Source organism: Cydia splendana, chromosome 19 (genome assembly GCF_910591565.1).
Source record: "Cydia splendana chromosome 19, ilCydSple1.2, whole genome shotgun sequence".
NCBI lineage: Eukaryota > Metazoa > Arthropoda > Insecta > Lepidoptera > Tortricidae > Cydia > Cydia splendana.
The window spans coordinates 5,143,285-5,158,359 of NC_085978.1; the positions used below are offsets into that span (position 1 = coordinate 5,143,285).

The 15,075-nt window shown below is 44.1% G+C and overlaps 1 protein-coding gene across 1 annotated transcript in view; it reads right to left on the reverse strand.

Annotated features, from left to right (window-relative positions):
• LOC134800273 (RIMS-binding protein 2) overlaps positions 1 to 15,075 on the reverse strand; it is a 39,684-nt gene continuing 24,609 nt past the window's right edge. The window contains exons 6-21 of the mRNA XM_063772782.1: positions 14,649 to 14,826; positions 13,908 to 14,040; positions 13,172 to 13,362; positions 10,443 to 10,646; positions 10,161 to 10,358; positions 9,394 to 9,588; positions 8,918 to 9,196; positions 7,957 to 8,016; positions 6,826 to 6,909; positions 5,827 to 6,066; positions 4,985 to 5,203; positions 4,639 to 4,869; positions 4,288 to 4,450; positions 4,022 to 4,156; positions 2,523 to 2,596; positions 1 to 1,068 (exon numbers count right to left, since the gene is read on the reverse strand). Of these exons, the coding sequence (XP_063628852.1) occupies positions 697 to 1,068; positions 2,523 to 2,596; positions 4,022 to 4,156; positions 4,288 to 4,450; positions 4,639 to 4,869; positions 4,985 to 5,203; positions 5,827 to 6,066; positions 6,826 to 6,909; positions 7,957 to 8,016; positions 8,918 to 9,196; positions 9,394 to 9,588; positions 10,161 to 10,358; positions 10,443 to 10,646; positions 13,172 to 13,362; positions 13,908 to 14,040; positions 14,649 to 14,826 (2,956 nt within the window). The 3' untranslated portion in view covers positions 1 to 696. The remainder of the gene's footprint in view (positions 1,069 to 2,522; positions 2,597 to 4,021; positions 4,157 to 4,287; positions 4,451 to 4,638; positions 4,870 to 4,984; positions 5,204 to 5,826; positions 6,067 to 6,825; positions 6,910 to 7,956; positions 8,017 to 8,917; positions 9,197 to 9,393; positions 9,589 to 10,160; positions 10,359 to 10,442; positions 10,647 to 13,171; positions 13,363 to 13,907; positions 14,041 to 14,648; positions 14,827 to 15,075) is intronic.

A 15,075-nucleotide genomic window follows, 5' to 3' on the forward strand; every position in this document is an offset into this window, starting at 1 on the left:
GCTTGCCGGAGCTTGTCAAGCACGTCGACGGACCCTCAGATGTCACCTGCAGCAAACTCGAGCATCCTCAAAGTCTTTTCAATACAGTTCTTGGTCAGAAGGACGGTTGCAACAGGACATCTTTGCATTTTTGTATATTATTATTTTACCCGAAACAGACTAGTTAAGTATTTCAAACAATATTTATAAAAAGAGAGATTTAAAGGTTTAATTCCTGTTTGTAAGTAAGGAAACCTCACAGCTAGCGATCGTAAACGTAACGTAGAAAATCACAACAACTATGCCACGAGGACTGTAAAGTAACAACTAGACAATAACTTCATTATAATTTCATATCTATACATACGACAATATGCAGTTACAATGCTATAATGTGTAAACAATTTATATAATCTAACAGACGGGCAGGATGTCCGAGAGATAGAAAACGTACACGACTAACTCGAGGCGGATGACTCCACCCCGACCGTGGAGAGGTAACTATCGAGACAGCACTAATATTGAATATTCACTAGACTGTGCGTTTATTGAATTCATTTAATATTTACATTTCTTACAGTACTCTCGTCGGCGCGTAGCACCGTTCGGTCAGGGCGCGATAATACCAAACACGGGCCCTACGCGCGCGCGGCCGGTCCGCCGCGGCCGTCACGCGGCATGCGGCGGCTCGACGCCGCGGAGCCCGGGGCGCCGCCATTATTTGCCGCCCAGCCCGAACTTCATGAAGATCAGCTCCTTGCCTTTGCTGAGGATGTCGCCGCCGGGGGCGGTCATCTCGGTGAACTTCTGCATGAGGTTCGGCTGGGAGGTGGGCGGCTGCTGCTGCGCGGGTGTCTGGAGCGGCTGCACGGCGGGCTGCGGGACCACGGCGGGGCCGGCGCGGCGTGCGGGCGACGCGGCGGCGGGCGGCGCGGCGGCGGGGCTGCTGCCGAGCGAGCCCAGCCCGCCCAGCGAGCCCAGGCCGCCGGCGGCGGGCGACTGCACAGGCGTGCCGACGTTACCAGCGCTCGTGCGCGCGATCGTGCTCGCCGGCGCCGGCGCGCTCGCTGCGCCTCTCGCCCTCGCCTGCTGCATCCCACCAAATTACTCATCACGAATATCAGTACAGATCACACGTGCTGTAGCCATGAAGATCCGTTATCACCGTATCAAAGCATCCATAAGATACTTGAGATTACTTAATTTTTTTTATCGAAGTCTAATAGCGTGTTAGATGGATACTTTGTCACTGGTGAGAAGCGTAACCATCATAAGCCCTTTGAGGAACGACCAAAAATATATTGGCCGCAATTACGGCAAGTGTGATCTAAGCGTGATTTTCGATTACCTACCTATAGCAATGCATTTTGTCGATCTTTAACTCTTAGTGGCCAGTCGTAAGTTGTAACATTTACATTCACAGGTATTCGAAGTTATAATGACTATTTAGTTTTACTGGTGAAAACAGTTCTAGATAAAAGTGAGGAATATAACTAAAGTTAGTTGACAAAATTCATTGCAAGGCAAATATTTATTCATTGCAAATATATTTGTGAAAACTAGCCACTAGTTAGTACTATTTGGTTTATTAATGTAATAGCAATGATCATTAAATTCATTAACTGTGGATCTTTCTTTCAATCGAATGTAAGTAATTTACATGTTATCATGCGTTATGAATAAGTACGTACTTATGTGACAAATTGTGATATTGCTAAATGTATTCACTTTAAAAATACTTACAATTTATACAGGAATACTCAGATATATCGTAAAAAAAGAAAAAAATGTGCAATAATTTAAAACATGCATGCCATTCAATAAAGCCAGTGAAAGATGCTTAGAGGGAAACTTTAGTAATTAGATGAATCATTTACGTTTAGGTATTTGATGTTAGGTGTATATTAAGTTAAAATTGTACGTTCTCATCATGCTTTAATCAACTACAACATAAAGCATTCAAAGATTATTAAGAGCTTTGCGATTACTTCAAGAAGTTGTTTAACATCTTTAAATCAATTGTAATAAAAATGCTGGAAAACTATGTTCGCATGTAAGAATTCGCATTAGAAAATTCTGTAAACACTCCCATTTGTTGATAATATTAATATCGCATATTAATATCCATAGCGCATTAACTAATAATCGCATAGCGCTTGAAAAATCACACTCACAGGCCTCTGAGAGATTGTCATTGCAATACGGTGAATGGTCTATGGTATATCTGATGTGAGTGAAGTATACGCCAGTGTCAGTTTGTACTAGTCGCTGTATGTGGCCAGTCTGGCATGATGCTAGTGATGTTGGGCAATGCCGAGCGTTGGCGTCGGACTATCAGACTACCAAACGCCCTCAAGATACACTGAGCGTAACAATGAATCGCAAGGTAAACATATACAAATAAACAAAATAATGAAGAAAAGAAAGTGAGAAAATAAATATAGAGAGATGAAGTGACAGTTTAACAAAAACGACTAGAATCGTTGCATAGTATATTTGAAACAGTATTGTTGTGGGTCGATTATATACCGTATTATTTTTACCTGAGAATTCACCTGTTCTGGATTACTGGCGCAAGTGTTGTGGTCTAACTGAGAAGGGGGAAGAGGGCAGGCATCTAGCAAACAGACAATACACACAACATATATAGTGACCACAGACAACCACTTGAATCTTGGATCACACCTCACGCACCTCGTGACTTCTGTGCTGAGTATGTTGCGTGTATTTGTTCAGAGCCTACCCACTCTCGTGGATCTAACGACCGCGCCCAGACCCAGTCGGGTCGCACGTGGAAACAAAATAAAAACAGGACAGAGAGTTGGATAGATAACGTAGACAAAAATAATATAAGGTGTCCTGCAACGCATTGTGACGAGAACACTGTATTATTGATCCCGAGCTTGTGTAGGATACAATGGGATTTAACAGGCTTGTTAGTTATGGCAGTTATGGTAAATCCGAGTGAATCCAGAACGTTTTTTTGAACGATGTTTGTGACTGTGTAATCCAAGATAGTGTAAATTAGCAAAGTGTACACCAAGAGTCTTTGTGCTCCGTAGATTGCAACCGGACTCGCGTTGTACAAAAACATCCCGTTTCAATTAGAATTTTAGCATTATTTCAGACATAGGTATAATTAGATAGTCTTTGTTAATTCCAGCTCAGAATGAACATTGAAATCTCACAAAGTTATTGAACAATATTAATCATCAATATGACTTAAATAGAGCAATTAGTTATTCCTATGTAGAACCGCGAGCACTAAGTCTTGATCACACCTATCGTGCTTTGTACCATTAAATGCACAGGAAAATGCTGTCTCATTCGTATGCCCCGTCGGTGTGATCAGGACGAAAGGGATGGATAACGGAACGTAATCTCGAGACTGAACTCGTGACCCGCCTGTGCGAGTCCCGTCGCAATCGCAACACCGTGTACAGGAAAGATGATAGAGGGTACCAGAGCGAAATAGCTAGCGTCTCTCAGTAGTCACATAGCAAGTCCAAGGTGCAAACATGAAACACTCAAAGCTCTCAGTGATCTGAACGGAACCTAATCGTCATCACTGAACTTACCAAACTTTGTCTTTATTATCTTTATACAGCTAACAGGGAGAGTAACTAGGACAGCGAATATTGAAAAGCCGGTCGCGGCTAGGGTTACCATCAGGAAGTCGAAGGGATAGGCGAGAAAGGGCGCGGGAACTTTGGCCGTTCTAAAATAACCCATAACCCACACTTATTTAGATTTTGAAAACTTTATGTTATTTCTAAACGTAAACAGGAGCTCTTTCTCTCATCAAAGTCCAGAAATGGAGAACGTAACTGATTTGATTTGATTTGGTCGTCGGTAAAGAGAAATAATATAAAATCTCCAAAATCTAAAAAGTGGAGGGTACGGTTTTTAGAACGGCCCACCTATATCACCGTGTTACGATGCGAGCCTTGGGTCCACCTGTGGCCTTTTGCAGCGTTCCTTATCAGGACCCGGTAACCCTAGTCGCGGCTCTACACAGTACATAGAGAGTGTGGAGTGGTACCTTTCCTCTGCTGGTTGCGCGGCGCGGGCGCCACGTTGTCGCGCGGCGGCGGCGGCGGGCCGCGTGCGCCCGGGCCCGGCGCCGCGCCACCGCCCCGCCCGCGCAGCGCCGCCCCTCCCCTGCCGCCCACAGCGCCTGGGAAACAAAACCAACTTAGCTTAGCGAGGAAGATGCTGGGTACGAACCCGCGCACGGCGTTTATCTTCATGATGAAGAAACTGTCAATATCTATCTTTAGGCTGAGACTGTTGAGTGTTGGCACTGACCTTGCCCAGGCTGGCCGGTGCCCGCGTACTGGTCGTTCGACTCTGCGAGGAAGTTGCTGGGCACGAGCCCGCGCACGCCATCTATCTCCGCCATGAAGAAGCCGTCGTCGTCCATGTCTCCGTACACGTGGATTATCTGCCCCGTCTGGAAACTTAGCTCCGCCTGGAAGGAATTTTTTTTTGCTAAGTCACAGATCGAATAGAGCCTCTGTTATAAGTTCATTAAACTTAGTGTTGTTCTTCATGGACTGGTTTGATTACGAGTACGTCTAGTGGTTGCCAGTCACGCTATATACCGGATTGACTTGCGAATTCTACCTTAAGTGGTAAAACATATGCAGTCGCACTTACATCAGCATCCACGTTAGGGCTCAGTTCCTGCGGGTCGTAGTCGAACAGCGCCACCATGCGGCGCACGGGTTGGTTCGCGTACGAGTCCGTCCAGCGGTCGCGGGGCTTGCTGGCCGCCGCCTGCCCCGCGTCCGCCTCCGACACCTCCACCACCATGTTGTGCGGCACGTAACCCCGTCGCCCGCGGCACTCGCCCCAAAAGAAACCGTCTGCGTCCTTGTCTCCCCACACCTGTGAAGTGTAAACGAAATGGTATATATTTGTATACTACTTTAATAAAAAATGGTGATTGATCTCAAATTTTCTTGACTCGTTCAACGAAGCTGTTGCTGGCGCAATAACACACCTTGATGATGTCTCCATCACTAAACGGCAGTTCTTCATCGCAGCTCTCCGGGTTAGGGCTCATGGTTGCCGGATCGTAGTCGAAGAGCGCCATGAAGTACCGACTTCGTTTGGACTGCGGGTGCTGCTGCGGGTGGCGCGGGGCGGCGCCCCTCGGCCCCTGTGGGGCGCCCCCGCGCGGCCCGTACGCACCCTGCTGCCCTTGTTGTTGTTGTTGTTGCTGCTGTGGACGCGATCACACGTTACATTCAGACCAATCCCGTGACAGCCAGCAGGGAAGTGGGCAAAGGAAGTATATAAAAGCCTTATCGAAACAAAAAAGTCCGAATTCAATAACATTCGGAGAAGGATGACCTTGTTCACACGTTAAATGTTCTTTTCAGGTAAACCAGGCAGTGTGAACAAGCTCGCTCCCTTGCGAACTTTTTGGCAAATAAATAAGTATTGTAAGTTAGGGTAATATCAGGAGCGGGCAAGTGTGGAACCCGTGACTGCACAGGAGACTTAACGACGTTTTCCGAACTCCCCCGCTCCAGACCTTGCCCCAACTTACCTTAATTGTTTTTATACTCTCGCTGCCAACTTCCCTGCTGGCTGCCGCGAAAGTGAGCTGAAGAAATTGTTCCCTAAAAGACAAGCATTAGAGGTTCATCGCAAAATGCAAGCAGAACTGTTCAATAAGACTTGAGTTGTAATAAGGTCAGAAAGGTACAAGTTGAAAAATTAACTACGAATAGGTACAACATGCCTCAATATCACGAAGAAAAATTTAAAGATTGCTTTCCAAAAGCTGATCGGGACAGTCAAAGATGAAGTTAGTAATGATTAGGAAGGTGAAAGAACCTGGTGGGGGTTAGGAGGGCGGCCCCTCTCGTGGTGGTTCCTCGGCGGGGGTTGGTTGTAGGGCGGCATGGGGCCGGCCGCGGGGCCCGGGGCGCCGGGGTACGGAGGCTGGCTACTTGGGTACTGGCCGGCTGGCTGTGGTTGATAGGGGGGTTGCTGCGTGCCATGGTAGGCTTGTGTATTCGGGTACGGCTGACCCGATGGCTGCTGCGACGCTTGCGCTGGTTGGGACGGTTGCTGCTGACGTCCGTACGAACCAACACATTAATAAGGTTAGATTTTCCATAAAAAAGCCAATAGCAATAGTTCAAGCTCATAGCCACAATAATCCTTCATCGGCCTTATGCGTCAAGCGATAAAAACGTTACCTTCTCCTCGGGCGATAAATAGTAAAAGACATTCCGTTGTAGCTCTAGTCAACCCCCATGCACAACGAAAGCTAGCGTGCAGCGCTTACACTTGGAACCAATCATTCAATAGCAGACATTACAATAAGTTAGTTGATTTTAACTCAGAAGTGCTTGACAATAAATGCGTTTCAACTGTTAAACAGAAAGACTCGTCCGGAATCCGTTAGTTACGTATATCGTTATTGAGTTTTAGCACCCCGCCTAAGTCCTTAAGTTAACATTTATAGGTTGAGTGTGGTGGTGTGTGACGGGAGGTGTGGGTCGAGTGTCGCGTCGAAGCCAAGACAACATGCAGGAACAACCATACAAGACGGCGCGCATGCTCGAGTGAATGATCTGTATCGAGTGCTGTGGTGTGGTCAAGGTTCTAGACTGGCCTAACGAGCGTCGGCCGGGCCTCGTGGAGTGCTTGTGTCACCCTACGTGTCGGACGTCGGACATTGAGGACGTACAGTTACAAGTGAAGATGACAACACAGATACACCGAAAAGTGGAAACTCGTGATTTGGATAAATTCCGCAAAAAGTTGAAATTGAGAGAGCTTTGTGATAGGTGAGCACATCGATGACAGCTAGGAGAGATCGCAGACCTGCTGGCGGCGGCGTTCCTCGTCCTCACTACCCAGCTCCGCCGCTCCCTCTTTAGTGATTTCGATGGCCGGTATCCCCGATTGCTGATACCACACGGTCATTCAATATTTAGCATAGAACAAATTTACTCTCAAACAGGATAAAAGAATATCAAATTAAATGTTTTATGGATACAAGTGCTGACGGGATGGTCCATGTTGATGGCGGATGGAAACAAAAAGTTGATGGCGTCGCTCGTGATCGTCACTTGGAGCTTGTTGCGTCAACACATTTGATATTATACTTATATTTAGGATAACATGAAGCAGTTTCACTGACGCGTGTCTACAGTAGGGTGTACAGACACTACGAGTAGAGCAAGTGAAGCCGTTCAGGAAGCGAAGTGGAAAGTGGAAGATCTTAGCCGTGGAAGCGACTTCTCCAATAGCTCGTGATTTGCTGAAGCTTACTTTTTGGTTAATCATTTTATTATATTTCCCGTTATCCTCATGTGTTATCTAACGCCGGATATTTGATGCGAGTGACATTTGATGTGTTTATGAGTTGGGATTGATAAGTATGAGTATGATTTGGATGTTAACTGTTTATCATAGTATCTAGAAATACAGTAGGTTAGTCTTAAAAACTCTCTACAAATTCAAGAGCATTTCATGATTGAAGAGTAGAATTTAAGAATGATTGTCACAATGTATTGCTTGTACTTGGGGTAATGTATCTTTTATCCCTCTATGAATCTATTAAAACTTCTAATATAAAATCATTCACTGAAATAGTTGAGGAGAAAGTTAAAGTTTCCATAACTAATGTATGCGTAAAATATATATCTCAGTTTTCTACAATCTTGTTTCGTCTACTTTTAATGTGAATATAATATTAATATAGAAGCGGGTAAATATTTATTTCATATGCTGATTATATGACTACTTTAGTATGTATAATACGATACTATTAGAAAACGGGCACACTGTGTAAGTTGATAACCAAATAATATCAGAACTCATTACATAACTATTAACTCAAACAAAAGGCACTCTCAAAACAAACTCATTCTAAACAAACTAAACTGGTGAATAAGAACGTTAGAAAGAAACAAAAGAAGATATTTGAAAAGACGTGTTAAAATTCCTTACCGAAGGGGTTATTTTGTCGAATATACTCTTTAGGAGGCCTGTGCCGAATCCACTCGCGGGCTACGGAAAGGTGTAACAGTTATGTGAGAGAGCGAGGTTAGGTTAGATAGACTATAGGTGGCATGATTCTATCATGAGCTTCATGGATGGTCTGTCTGTGTCACAAAGTACAAGCTCTTTAACTGTTCTAAGTAGGTATATTTGTAAGGTGTCGTGCGTTGTATCGGGTATCGGCCAATAGCACTAGGACTACTACTGATCTAGTCGCAAGCAGTAGGTATGCATTTAATTTTGAACGTTCGAGCCGAGTGCATAGCTATCGATGTCGCGCGTGGTGGTGTCGCGTCGCGCCCGCGCCGGCGCCGCGGATACTACACGGACTGGACATGTAGGAGATGCCAGCGACAGAACCACAGGAGATAGTATAAAGAGTGCAGTTTGCAACACTGATGTCACGCGACAAACCGTCCCAGGCAGACCATTACTCCGCCAAGATAAAATAACACTAAAGAAGCATGGTCGGGTCACCAGGACCGTTTATCACGTTAGAAGAGAGCATATGACACTGATAATTATAATGATAGCTAAAGACACAGACGAAGAAGATCTTCAGAGATAAAATCAAAATATGAAGCTCATTTACATACTTGACCAAGATCATATAAAGAAAATGTACTGGCGAACTCAAATACAAAGGTACACACAAAATATAATACAACACTAATTTGCAAACCAATGTAGACAAGGTGCCGTGACAACGAACATTTAGTTACAAATTTAATGAACACATTTAGCGTTAATATAATTCTAAGGGGCATTTTATTAAACACTTTATTGTCCAGAAAGATATAATATAGAGTTTCATGTAGTATCCAAGTGTATTAAGAGTTTCTTTGCAACTGTTAAATTCATTAATATGAATACCTATGTTTGCAGAGTTAGTAAAGAAATAAAAGGTCACCTGAGCGGCATGCGGATCGTGTCGGTTGGCGGAGGGGAATATCTCCTTATCCGAGAGGTTTTCGTCGTGTTCTAGCACTTGCTGGTGCTGCTGGTAGGGCTGCGGGCGCTGCTGGCCACGGAAGCCTTGTTGCTGCCCAGAGGGGCCCATAGGACCCATAGGGCCCATAGGGCCCATGGGGCCCCGAGGCCCACGGTTCACGACCCCGCGCAGTACCGCTGGCGGGATCGGAGTTGGCGCGCTGTCTCCCGACTGACTGTCGCGAGACTTTGTACGAACCTGGAAGCAATAAAAATAAAATAACAAAAATACATTTACTCAATACGATTTCAGTGCAGGTTATATAATTTTAAAATATATTTTCAAGTGCTCTTTTTAGTAGATAAATATATTTAGATACCTAAATTGAAAGTGGATAAAATATTGCCAAAACGCAGCGTCCGGTAAGCCATAAAGCTACATCGAACCGTACTCACTGTGACACATTTGGGATTGAGGCCGATCAGCTTTCCGATGTCGATGAGCGCGTGATCTCCGGTGGGGGAGTCGACGTCGGTCACCTTCTTGCCGTCCGCGTAGACGGCGTACCCCGTGACGGGCCCGGAGGCGGGCGGGCGCAGCACGGGCTGCCACGTCACCAGCAGCGTGCCATCCTGCGGGCCCGCTTCCACCTGCGACACCGCACCAATCACCACCAACAATCCAGCTGAATATTCCTCATGCTAGCCAATTGGGTTTTGACAATATTTCTATCGCATGACCAGCTTCGAACACATCAACAAGCCACATCGACGGAAGAGACAGAGGCGGGGGCGCTAGGCTAAACGACACAGGGAAGGAACCATCGATTGAATTTTGTAGGTGAGCTGGATTTATGGTTGCGATTGACGCGACATCCTCGAAACGGTCGGGCGTGCTGTGTGCTTTGAGGTTGTGTTATTATTTGAAAGAAATAGGGTTGTGTTAGTTTCCGTGTATAAGTATATAAATATGTATCTTATCCATCACACACTTTGTGGAGCGTTGGAAGCTGACTTATAGTGCGTGTGCTCACTTCTTAAATATCCAAGTCAATGAAATTGTCCATTGCCCACATCATGTTTTGGAATGCCCGAAATGAATACATACAATTACATACAAATAAGTTACAATATCAGCGAGCGGGGAATGTGTGTGTACATAAATTTGGGTTAAAGCATGCTTGGTACACTTCATGCCAGTGGCAAGTCGTGGGTACACGTACCATGATCTCGGCGGGCGGGTCGGGGAGGCCCTTGGGGAGCGTCCGGAAGTCCGTGTAGGCCCCGGGGGCCTCTTCTATAGGTATACCAGAAGGCGGTCCGGCTCGTAAGTGTTTTGCTCGGACCGTTACTCTATACTGTGTGCTTGGAGACAAACCGGTGATCGTGTGGCGGTACACTCCGGGCTTTACTGTTCGAACCTGTAAGAATTGTAACAGTTAATTAATAGTAATATTTCTTTTGCCGAAATAATACAGGAAAAAGGTTTCTTAAGTTAAACTAACCTCAACATTATTAACGCAAACGACGTGCTGGTGGTTCGAATTAGCCGGCAGCCAGGAGATAACAGCCTGCGAGCATGTCACACCGCTGGCACGTACGCACGTTGGGCCCATGTTAGCCGTGTCACGCCCGATCACCATGGTGCAAGCTGCGTCACGGGACGTGCGCCGTGTGACCGTCACTGAACGCACGCTGATCCGGTGCGGCTAGAAATTAAATTATGTTTAAATACTTAGGTATTCTCCAGATTTGTGGCTGCGTCTAATAGTGCTAATAGACGGGCGTACGGGACCGACCTTGGTACGGTTTGAGGCCTGGTCGAAAGAATGTAAGGTGGTTTGCCGTACGTCCTTTAGCAGCTATGAGTGAGAGCGAAAAAAAGATATGCTGACGAGACTAAATTCCTTTACCTATCCTATATCTTATAATTTTATTTTACTTACTTTTTAGTGTTGACCTAAAACTACCTAAACTGTGAGATTACAATCGGAGGAAGAGCGGATGGATTGTCTAATCTAAATCATGGAACATCTATCAAATATATTGGTCAAAAACAAATGCAAGTAAAAATACGCCATGTAATGAATTCGAACCTTAATTTACTATAAAAACTGTAACTTCCATCCCATAAATGTGCCCAGCAATAATCGAATAAACGTTTACCGAACCCTCCTACTGTAGCAACAGGTAAGAAAGGTTACCAGCATAATGAATGAATTAATTAAGTAGTTAATTTGTAAAACTTACACTTGTTTGAAAGAAAACTTTAGAACAAAATTGATATATTATGTAATTGCCAGATTTCAAAAATAAAATTTTACTTTACTTTTCCTTTACTTTTTTACTTTATATATATGAATACACGTTGACCGTTAATCTTCGATCAGGACTCGAATGTTCACATCTTGTAAGATATATATATAGGTATATTTTTTTAAATTCTATACGGCTTTGTTTTAGGACATCAAGTTAGTGGCCCCATAGACAAAATGCCAATCGCTAACGCTCCGTAGCGAACGAAACGCAACTGTCACTGTCACACTAATATGGAAGAGGGATAGAGAGATACAAAGCGAATAGCGAAGCGCAAGCGATTGTCACCTTGGCTAGGCCGCCAGATCACTAATTTAAATAATCGTGTTTTTTTACGATAGTAGAATAAGAACATTATTATAGGCAGTAGGGAATGTGTATTTTACTACCTTTTAGTATGACATTTGTTATATTATGTAAAAGTACAAGGTGTTACATTCATATAGGGCAGTGAGGGAAAATCAAAACTTTCAGAGACAGCTCAATCAACGAGTTGAACATGAATCCAATTTTGGATATAGAAATACTCAATAGACGTTCGGAAAAAGCGTGGTTCTTATAATTTGTCATTTATCTAATATCTTGTGTTGTCCTATTTGGATGTAGGTAACACCCCGTGAAGTAGTCGTAATTTTAGTACCTAATTCTAAAAGCAAAATATACCGTCAAACCAACCTACAAGACTAATTACATTAGGGAAAACTAGAATTCGAAGCCGGATATCGACATGACACTTTTCGATTTTAAAACTGATATAGAAGTTCATTAACCTTCCGCCATTATAATAGAAACAGTTGGTATTTTATTGACGTAGTGACTCATGTAGATATCCAACGGTTAAAAACTCTTTTTAAAACGGAAAACTAACACTCTCTTTACTCTACGCCTAAAGTGAGCAAAAGTAAAAATATTTTCTAGTGATCCCGAGATTACAATTACGTTAACTCTGAGGACTAAGTTGAAATAGCCTCTAGCTAGAATATTTTCCGGCGACTACCGACTAAGCGTAGCTATTTACCGCAGAGATACATAACCAATGTAGGTAAAAGTATGGTCCACAGAAAATAAGAAGTCAAATCGCACATTTCAATACTTTTCGCAAATGATAAATCACGCTAAGATTAGAGTTTGGCCATTGGAACGTTATGTATGTTGCGTCTAATTGCCCTTTTCATACATTTTGTATGAAGATATTATATGGGTTGCGGTAATTAGACCGCAGACATATTTTATGAGAATTACCCATACCATAGTTGGCGCAGTCAGTAGGATGAACTACCGCGTTAAGGGGCCCACTGATTAACAGTCCGCCGGATGGTATCTGCCTGTCAGTTGTTCGGAACTGTCAACTTTTTGTTCTAACTGACAGGCCGATTCCGTCCGGCGGACTGTTAATCAGTGGGCCCCTTAACAATCAGTTTGACAATTTGACGTTTTATTTGCTACGGACCATTTGCGATGATTGAGCAAAGTACATGACAAAGGCTACATTATATATTTTGTACAATTTTTACCCTGCCAACCGGGAATGCCTTGAAAATTCAAATGTGCTTTATTGACAGATCATACACAAGCTATCATACGTATATGTCATATCTATGCTTAGAAATAGAACTAGCGGCGGGATAGGGTATATCTAAGCGTAATTTTGTATCGGTTGTATTAAATATCAAATCAAAAGGTATTGTAATGTATGTGTAAGACTATAGTGAGCATATTACATTTATTTCGTGAGAGAGTTTACCAATTCATATTTTATTTTAATCTGCGGCTGTAGCATGGTAGGATTTTTATCGCCTGTCACTATGCCTGTCCCTTTCGGGCTTATATGTATACTTGATAAAACATGACAGGCGATAAAAATGCGACCATACTACAACCGCTGAATCCCAATCGATGATAAACAATAGACACTCACCCGATTAGAGTCGACTCCTTCAACCAGAGCGCGTGTCCTCTCCGAAGCCTTCACGGTTGTCTTCAGGACTCCATCGACGTACACATGGTAGCTCTCGATATTGGCTTGCTGGACGCCCTCGGGCGCCGTCCAGCCGATGAGCACGGACTTGTTAAGCTGCCGCTCCAGTGTCAGCTGCCGCGGCGCCGGGACTAGCGACGAGAAAAACAGCTCGGCTGGCGTGAATCGCAATTGCGAAGTGCGGGGACATGCGAAGCGTGCGGCGGTCCAGGGGAAGACAAAGGTATTGCTGTAGATGGCTATGTCTAATGCTAAAGCTATGACAGTTATAAAATGTCTTTCTATTTATGCTACTCGTATAGTCAATGATCTGTCATGGCATATTGTAAATGTGGTCATGTTCGGCCTGAATTATACTATCTAGAAAAGCTCTGCAACTCTAAAGATGCGTAAATTGGCTCGTTTTTGTAAAGGTACTGCTTGCTAAAAGCTACTTAAAGCATTAGTGCTCTTAGGTTTTTTTTTCTGTAGAATTTTAACTATTTTTATGGCAATTTTTCGCAAATCAACAAACTATGATCACTAAAGTTATCTTTAGTTGGTAAAATTTCCAAAACATGCATATCAATGACTGGGTCTGTGCTTTGTGTGGATGAAAATTGACTTCAAAGCTATAAACTATATGAATCGATATTAATGATCTCTCTAAGTGTAGCAAGTCAGAACTAGAGCTTACCGTTGTCGTCATCTTCAGGTCCCTCGCTGAGGTCGGCCACCTCGCTGAGTCGCGCGACGTCGCGACTGAGCGAGAGGTCGCTGATGGCTGTCGTCGCCGATTCGTCGGCGTCTCGGAGTGTGGCTACTACAGCCTGCAGAAAGGTAACGTTATCATTACCATTCCATTCAGTTACAAGAAGTTTACTAACGGACAACGCCATTCCTAGAGATATCTAGAACCTCCGCAGCAGCATTTGTCGCATATGAGCACTACTCGACAAATCACTGCGATATTAAACGTTCGCAGTTGGTACAAAACAAATAATATATTTAATAAAAGTTTCTACGGATCGTAATAACACTACTTTGTAAAGAAAACCCAGAACTTTAGGAACAGGCCCCGTAGCCAACGTGCCAATCGCTTACGCTCCGTAGCGATCGACACGCAACTGTCACTGCCGCACTAATATGGAAGAGTGATAGAGAGACACAAAGCGATTCGATGGCGAAGCGATAGCGATTGTCACCTTGGCTAGGCCGCCAGTAACTTCATATATAAACTGCAAAGTTCGATTTGAAGCAAAAATGTTTTGCGCACTACGTAAGGTAATTTAACCTTACTGTAAAGTGTAGTTCTATCTCGTATAGGGTCCTGTTACAAGACACCATTTGCTTCTACAGAATGCTACTTAATAGATAGTCACGTATTGGAAGACAATCAAGTACACTTAGCTGCATGGTTAATAAGTTAATTACGTACCTGATGGAATTCTAATAAGTCGTCACCCACAAGCCGCTGGACGAAGTTGGCGGGCACGAGGCCGCGGCGTCCGTCCAGCAGCTCGGCGTCCAGCATAGCGGCGTTCGAGTCCGGCGGCCCCCACACCAGCAAATAGTCTCCTGCGCTCACGGATAACTCCCCTTCCGCGCTTTCGATGCTGCAGGAAATAATGATATCAGCAGTGAAATCACGTAATTAACAGCGACGATGTCAGTGGCCAATGAGTGATAGGTGTCGGTCGCACTTTAATCGTTGTCATTCGCTTTAAGTTACGCGCTGAATGACTCATAAAACTGAGCACAATTTTACTTCTTACGTGAGATGCAAGTGTATGGCCCCTTGGGCAGACTGTATGCAATAGAAAGTCTTCCATAGAATTCAGTCTTGGCACTCTGCCATTCAAAAT